The sequence below is a fragment of the Quercus suber genome, unplaced genomic scaffold, assembly GCF_002906115.3.
Source record: "Quercus suber isolate HL8 unplaced genomic scaffold, Cork oak 2.0 scaffold_691, whole genome shotgun sequence".
Taxonomy (NCBI): Eukaryota; Viridiplantae; Streptophyta; class Magnoliopsida; order Fagales; family Fagaceae; genus Quercus; species Quercus suber.
The window spans coordinates 282,295-291,294 of NW_027070132.1; the positions used below are offsets into that span (position 1 = coordinate 282,295).

At 35.1% G+C, this 9,000-nt stretch overlaps 1 protein-coding gene across 1 annotated transcript; it reads right to left on the minus strand.

The window, feature by feature from the left end:
• Positions 1-3,696: 3,696 nt before the first annotated feature.
• Positions 3,697-5,426, minus strand: LOC111995952 (uncharacterized). The gene has a single exon (XM_024027895.2). The coding sequence runs from the start codon at positions 5,424-5,426 to the stop codon at positions 3,708-3,710; it is 1,719 nt and encodes a 572-aa protein (XP_023883663.2). The 3' UTR covers positions 3,697-3,707.
• Positions 5,427-9,000: the final 3,574 nt, after the last annotated feature.

The window sequence follows — 9,000 nt, forward strand, 5'->3', positions numbered from 1 at the left end:
TATATATATATCATTGTAATTTGTAAACCCTAAGTCACTCATTCCCAATACTCAGCCCAGTCGCCTCCTCTCATTCCCATTTCAATTCACGCTTCAGTCAGTGCCTCATCACGCCCTCACGCCTCAATCAGTGCTTCATCACACCCTCATGCCTCAGTGCCTCATCATGCCTCAGTGCCTCAGCACGCAGCCATGCCTCGGCCAAGCTCACAGAAACAAATCAAAGTTTCCCTCTTGAAATTTCTCGAAGTTTCATACGCCTCAGTCAGTTTTTCTCTCTTGAAATGTCCCGTCCCCACTTGATGCCACCACAAGTTGCCGCCGCGAGCCACCATCTGAGGCAGCTCCGTCTCTTTCTCTCGCTCAATAGCCAGTCCCAGGTTGAGCCTCCATGGCTGAACCTAAGCACTCTTCCTTCCATCTCTAGATCTAAAACCCAAGGCCAAAGACCTCAAGCTCTCTCTCTCTGATCTCCAACTCATGGCCAAGACTCTCTTTTTTCTCCATTTCTATTTTTGTCTTCTTCTTTATATTTATTTTTTGATTGATCCCAAATCTCCTTCGTTGGTTTGGTTATTTCTGGGTTTGAGGATTGAAAAATGGGATTATTTATTTATTTATTTGGGTGTGGCTGTGGAGATTTGAAAAGAAGGGATTTTTGGGATTGGATGTTTGGCCGTGGGTTTGATGATGTGTTTGGGGTTTGTTTCAAAAAACAGGGCCCGTGGGGCCAGTGGGACTCGACGGGGCAGGTCTGGGCCCTGTAAAAAAAATCCGTTAAATAATCGGGTCAGGTTCGGGTCGCGGGTCTAGACCCACGAGTCGGGTCCGGATATGCAAAAACCCGGCCCGAACCCTGCCCGTTGCCATTCCTAATGTTAGTTTGAGTTTTTAAACATATATAATATAGTTCGATTAGGACATTTGGAGATTCTAAAAGTGTTTTTCCTTACAATTTTCATGATATTAGTTACATCAAGTTTCTCATTACATCGCTATTATGTATAAAAGTTTGAAAATCACTATTGAATACTACATATACAATATCAATTCACCATTATTATCTGTAAAATTTTACTAAATATAATACAAAATAAAATAATGAATTGGTCAAATTGATTATATTTAGTAGAATTTTACAGATAATAATGGAAAAGAATGGAAATGGAATAGAATTAAGTAACCTTAATTAAATGTTTTAAAATAAAGGAATGAAAAGTAATGAAAATGAATCGAATATAAGTAATCTTGTTTGGGAGCAACATGGAGGGAATGGAATGAAATTATTTTATGACAATATTACTATTAGACCTCTATTTTAAAATAAAAGGTTGAATATATAGGGGTATTTTGGGAGTTTTAGTAAAAAAATCATTACATCTAATTTCATTCCCTCCCATTCCTCCCAATTTCGGAGGGAATGAAAATTTGAGGTTTTAAGGGAATAGAGAGGAATGAGTGTTCTCTCCTACTTATTCCATTCCCTCCCACTTAAACTCCCAAACAAGAAAATGACATTTCTATTCCCTCCATTAAAACTCACAAACAAGAGAAGGGAAGAATATTTTAAAATTATTCTTTTTATTCCTTTCCATTTCATTCCATTCCCTTCTCCCAAGCGAAGCCTAAATTAACTCATTTGGCACCGAAAAAAAAAAAAAAAAACTTAGATTAGATGGAACACGTGGTGCAAAATTAAACTTTAATAGATATCCAATCTTTACACTGAATTAACTTACTTGGCACAAAATTTTAAAACTTAGATTAGATGAGACACGTGAAGCAAAATTGGACCATAATTAAATTCCGATTTGAAATCTAATTGAATTTTTCTCTCAACTTTCTATTAATATATATATATATATAGATCAGTATTGAGTATTGAATGGGTAATGTTTTTAGGTTGTTATCTTTGATTCAAATAACTTAAATTAGATTAGGAAGATTTTATGATAGATTCATATAAGTTTTTGGTTTAGGATGAGTTAAATTAATTTTTGTTAGTTATTCTAACTTAGGTTAAAAAAAAAAAAACCAATTGTTCCCTCATATGTTATGATTTTGTTCGCTAAAGTCTGGTATTTCGTTTGGTACCTAAGCCTCATGGTTTTTCAAAGGGAGACGTCCATCAAATTATCAAAAAAAAATATTATGATTTTATCCATTTGGGAGGTGCCACATAAAACACAAAGCTTCTGCACTTTCTAAATTACCAAGAAGAGAGTAAGTAACCTGCATCATAAAACGATAAGATGGTCAAGTTTTATATAATTAGTACTATGTCACAACGAGTATTCAAATTTAAAGCTTCATTGTAGCCAAGATTTACTATGTACCAATGGAAATGATGCACCAAGAAGTTGCAAGGACCTGTTGCACGCTGTAGGCTGGCTTCATTGTGATGGTGGTAGCAGTGGTTCAATGAGAGTTTGGGTGACAATGGCTGCAGTTGTGGTGGTCGTGGTTGTGGGGATTGTAGTGATAGTTTACAATATTTGTAACAATGACGTATTAGTGAATAAACTCTCACTTTTGAAGAGATTGGGAAAGGCATTTGGTAGAAAATCTCACCTCCAAAAGGATTCAAAAGTTATAAAATTAATGAGTAATGCTAGATTCTCCGAGATGTCAAAGCTGCTCTTTGTTCTCTCTTTTGTTGGGATTTTTCTTTTGTTTTTAGAGATGCTAATTTTCTTTCCCCCAACTTGGCCCGTTGGGTTGCTCTTTGCAATTGGGATCTCTTCTCCTCCCCCTCAAGTTTCTCACCCAAAAGATTGAGATAGGTTGGGTCCTTCCTATGCTCTCTTATATATATATACACACATAGACAAAATCTTTCATATTGTTTTTCACAACTTGTTAAGGTGGCAAGTTATAATTGGAAGATTATTACTTTTACATAAGCTCAACACTGACCTCATTTTTATCATTCTCCGATCACAATAGGTTACATAAATAATTATGAAAAGTTGTGTCATTAAATTTATTGAAATTCAATTAGAATTCTTCTAAATTTCTAAGTGATGAGTTTATTTGAGAGACGGATACGATTAAGCAAAACATTGAGAAGTTATTGGCAGGTATATGTTACAATAGATGATATGAACACAATCCCAGTTAACTGCTTCAAAGATTTAGTCAGGTACCATATCAGGATTACCTTCTAAAGACAGACACAGTCGTCCTATATAAAGCCATGGTACAACAATTTCAGAATAGGCAATTCCAGCCTGAGCCAATTGATAATGCAAAGTAAAAGACTGAAATAAGATTGAAAGACAGATAGCAATTGAAACAAGGGTTCCGTTAACACCAGATATTGTGTCAGCTTTTCAGGTTTTGAGGTGACTTTTGACAGCTTTTTGGTAATTTTTTTTTATCTTTTTTGGTAATCTTTTTGACAACTTTTTTTTTCTTTCTGTTTTTTAAATGAGAACCAAAATGGGAAATCTTAACAATTTTCATGCTGTGCTTGTTAACATTTCCCTTGAAATAATATGAAAAATAGTAAAAAAACAAGGAAAAGAAGAATTGCCAAGATAGTGATAAATACAACAATTCTAATAATTAATTATATACATTTTATGAGAATGACTAAAGCAAAACAGAAGTTTTTGTTTTTAGCTTTTTAATTTCTTTAGTTGGCAGTTTTTTTTTCCTTCTGAATTAGTTCAGAGCAACATTGTTACAATTTATATTAAATTGAACTAATGGAATTCTCTTGAACCCCTGGACTGATACAGTTCCAACCTACTTTTGGCTTGGTGTAATTGATATTCAATCCGCGGTTCTTTGATCAGATGAGCCTGCGTTGATGACCACTCAAGCACAGTAAGCACCTTCTCTTGTGCAAGTGTCTCACTGTCAGGTAAATGCATTGCAAGGTAACAAAGCAGAACCAGTGCAGAAATTTGAACCCTTTGCACACCAAAGTAAACCAGCTGAATTAAGTGCTCAGCCCCTCCTGCATCTATGATGGCTTTGCAATGATCAACATGGAGATAATTTTCAGGGCTTGCAAACTTGCTAAGCGCAATGGCAGCCTCCACAGAAACCTCAGGTTCACTTTCATCAAGCAGTCTCACCAAGGACCCGACAATTCTCGTTTCTTTTACTCGGAAAGTCTTAGCCAAGTTTCCAATTGACTTGATGCAGGGTACAAGAAGGTCTGAGTTGGCTTTCTCTATAATATTAAGTAACTTTTCGACTACAACTTTTGCAGTATGGGAAGTGGGCTTGAAAGCCGAGCGCCTTAACTCTGTGTTTTGCTCGGCCACAGACGTGATCTCCATTAATGCCATGGCAGTATAGGATTGAACCTCATCATGTCCTTCTTCTAACAAAACAGCAAGCCATAAAAGTGCTCTTGATTCCGTGATGTTCTGACAAATAGCCACATTTCCCTTACATAGCTGCCAAAGGGCTCTTGCCACCATTGCCTTCATCTCAGCTTTAATGCTAGCTCCCTCATCTTCATGTTCCTTTTTATCATTTGGATTCGGATTAGTACTAACACTAGGCATCACAACCGAATGCATAGAGATTTGTTGTTGTTTGCTGGCAATGGCATACTTACTATGTTCTTGAATGGTGTCAAATTCAAGATGACTAAGAAGCCAACGAATTGCATTGTTCTGAGCGAAATGATCTTGGCATTTCGGGTGATTTGCAGCTAGTTCTGACATTGCCCAAGCCACCACAGCCCGAACTTTCATGTGCCCTTCTTTGAGGATTTTCACAAACACTAGGCAAACACCGGCCTTCACAAGGTGTTCGACGCTGTCCGGGTCACGTCCCAGCAAACCAATAGCCCTGGCAGCATTCTCCTGACCTTCAGATCCTCCTTCTTTAGCCAACTTCAGAAGTGCAGCCACTCCACCTTCCTCAATAATAAGCTTCCCGTATCGATCATTATCCTGAGCCAATGAAACCAAAGAAGCAGCCGCCTCTACACGGTCCTCTAACGATGACAACCCATTGTGTAGAACCGCAATTTGTTCCCATATTAGACATAGAATCGGCTCGTTGGCTGCAATTGGAGGAAGACCCAGAAGCCGATCAGCCACTCTAAGCAACCACGACACGTCCCCAATACAGTTCTCGAGCTGCAGGCACGTTTTTCTAAACGCTGCAGCTGGGATAATAGTGAACACCCTCTTCAAGATACCATTGGCACGGCACTTGTTAACGAGTGCAAGTGCTTTGTCAAGGACTTGTTGTGTGTTAGCAATGATGCGACAGGTTGGACGCTCATAAAGCTCTTTGCTTTCACGTGCTGTGTGGCGTAAAAGGCCTGCTAGCTTATCGGTCTTGGCCTTGAGCTCCAAGCAATCTTGTTTGAAACATTGTGCCTCTTTTGCAGCCTTGCTCACCTGGTCTGCTAATTGTATTGGCCTTGCCAAAATCTCCCTCACCATATTTGCCATGTCCTAAAATTTGCGGACCCCAAAAATGAATAATTGGACCCGTAGTTTAGAAATGCAGCGAAGTGCAATAAAAAGTTATTGGCAATATAGCAGTTATATAAATGGCAAGTGATATGGCAAGTGTACGTACTTCTTTTCTTGTGTAGAATAACTACGTAAAGTTGTACTAGTTACTTCTGTTCAATCAAACAATCACTGACGGTGAAAGAAAATTCATAAACGAAAATGACAGGAAATCAAAAACAAGCGATGCTTTCACTAGCACGACTCAAAAGATTTTGGTTGCAATTTAATTTTGCGAAAATTGACAATTCAACTAGAATTGTCTTGCCAAAGTTGTTATCACTAATCAATCTTTGTAAAATTATCAACCTTGAATTTAAGCTGGCCATTTTCTGGGAAATGTATAACTTGATATTTAAGAAGAAAATGGCTTAAAATGTTTGCTAGTTAAGCTTTGGTAATATTGCATATATGTGGATGTAACAACACTTAAAAATGTTAAGTGGGTCCTTTTCTCAAGTCTTAAGTCAGATTTATGTTAAAGCACACCAGAGAAAAATTTTGTAACTGTTTCTTCACCAGGGTTCACAAAATGCACCTAACCCAACATTATGATTTTTATAATGAATGGTTTTACAGGTTTCGATTACTATTATTATAGAAACTTTATATAATATGCATCAAACATCTTTTGTTTGGATTCATACAAATCCTTCCTATGCTTCCTTTGATTTATATAAAGTGTAAAATAGAGAAAGATAACAGAAAATAAAGGAAATAGCAGTCTAAATTTGTTATGTATATGGCTAAAGATGAATAATAATGTAGAATAGAATAAGACTAACAATACTTTAAGAGTTCAATTACATACCAAACTGACAAACAGGATTGTGGAACGAAATCAAGAGCCCAACAAGGCAACAACCATGGCCAATCGTTAATTTGAAGTCCTAAATGTGGTGATGTAGTTGTTTGACAATTGACAGTATATATTTTAGTTAAGACTGATTGATAATATACAAGATATAGAGCTAAGAATAGGCTGATTGATAATACTTTAAGAGTTCAATTACATACCAAACTGGCAAACAAGACTGTGGAACCGAAATCAAGAGCCCAACAACCATGGCCAATCTTTTATGTATTTGAAGTCCTTAAATGTGGTGATGTAGTTTCTTGACAATTGACACTAATATTTTAGTTAAGCCTGATTGATAATATACAAGATATAGAGCTAAGCATAGATCACTAGATTTTTAGTTTTCAAATTTCCATGTATGTTCACTTTTCTTGTTTTGTCCTGGTAGTTGAAATTTAGACATATTTGCACTTGAAGTAACTGTTACAAATTAGGAAAATATTAATTTGACATGATCAGCTAGTAGGGAAAATCTATCATTGTTGACTTTTGTTACTTTACACCACTGTTATACGTTCTATCTCTCTGGTACTTTACATCAAAGAGGTTTCTTACGTCTTAGTACTGCTAATAACTCTTTTGCAGGTACCAAGAATATTGGTAGATGTAGATGTAATGTCATTGTATTTTTCAAGTTTCTCATTAATTAACGTGATGATCATGAAATTATGTCCTAGACTCCAAATGAGTATTTCCACACCAAATTAAAAAAAAAAAAAAAAGGTTTAATTATCATTCTTAAAAGGTAATGCAAGGCAATGGTTATCTCTTGCTAGCTCTGCACAATTTTATTAAACAGTCATGAAAAACATCCTTGAAACTTGAATCTTAATTATGAGGCCAAAATATGTAAGCCTATGAATCCATTTACTTGTAAAGCAAAGAAAAAAAAAATCTAATCATACTTATAGTGCAAGTACTATAACCATAGGCATTATAACCCAAGGGTTAGTCTAGAATTAGCGATTATATATACTAGCATATATTGGGTTCTTTATAACAACAATTTAATATGGCGAAGATGTAAGTGTTTTGAATTTCTATTGTAGAATTAGGTTGTTATACTAAACTATTTTTTACAATTTTTTTTTAATAAAAAAAATAATGAATACAATCTGCACCTAATAAGATGATTGAAACATATTTATGGGAAAGGCCTAGTCTTCTTGGACAGATGAGGCTTACTTTTTCTGCAAATCATTGTAATTTCACATAACTGTTGCCATATAGTCTACACCCCCTCTGATTTTCTTAGTTCACTGGTTTTTATTCTGTAATGATACTAATAGAAGCTCTTAAATTTCGAACTGTACGGACTTAGATGTCTCAATCCTTTTGCAATTTTTGTCGAAAACATTTTAAGCATGCATGAACTATGCCACATTTTCAACCTCAATAAATTCCAACCAGCCCAATTTGTAGATGAAAGGTACCACATATAAACTGTTTATGAACTTTGCCAAAATTTCAATTCAAGCATTGGCATGATGCTCATATTGCATGTTTTAATCATTTATCAGCATTTTTGTGAATATCATTATCAAGTGAAAGAGAAAGCCATTAATGCATTGTTGTTGTTCTTTCAAATCATAGAACAGATGAGATGATCCAGACGTTTTCCCATAACATCTGTAGGGTAATTTTATAGTTGAATTTCGAAAATTTCATTCATTCATTTTCAAAATGTGCATGAATTGCATTTTGACATAATACTTATCATGCATGGCCTCCTAATTCTTTTTAGTTTTTAAACCTTAGTTTTCATGACTCATGATTAAACAGAAGTATCCTCGACTTTCAGTCCCCTGAAGCAAGTTTTTTGTACATTTCAGGTGCTGAAATCATTACTGATCATTCTTCTCATTTTGTTGCTATTACTATTCCATTTTATGACTTAGAGTCCATTTAGATACAACTTATTTTGTAGAAAACTGAAAACTGAAAACACTGTAGCAAAATAATTTTTAAATGTGTAAATAGTATCGTGGGCTTATTTTTAATATTTTTAAATGAGTGAACCGTGTATAAATAGTGCGTAAATAGTGCATGAATAGTAACTTTGTCTTCTACACAGTGTAATCACATTACTGAACAGTGCTGTTTACTGTTCATAAGCGCTGAAAAAAAAAAAAAAAAAAAAAAAATGAGAAAACGCAGTTTCAGCAATATGAATAGTAACTTTGTCTTCTACACAGTGTAATCACATTACTGAACAGTGCTGTTTACTGTTCATAAGCGCTGAAAAAAAAAAAAAAAAAAAAAAGATGAGAAAACGCAGTTTCAGCAATCATAGAAATGCAACATTGAATCCAAACACATATTTAATCAATTTGACTCCGACCCTTCATTGCATCCTCACATTTTTTATGCGAAACTGAAGTTTCATATTGTATCAAATTTCCCTGAAGGCGAAAAACTATTGATCGAATGGGAGTGGAAAAATGGAAGACAAGTTACCATCTCACTCTATTTCCATCCTGTGTTATTTAGATCATAATTTGCTCATAGACAAGACTTTAGAGTGTTGAACCTTCTAACATGTTACGAGAAAATTACATGAGCCAAAAAATTCTAAAAATAAACTTCAATTCAATTAAAACAAAAGAAGATATAAACTTCAATTAAAGCAAATAGATGAATGTTTATTATTCA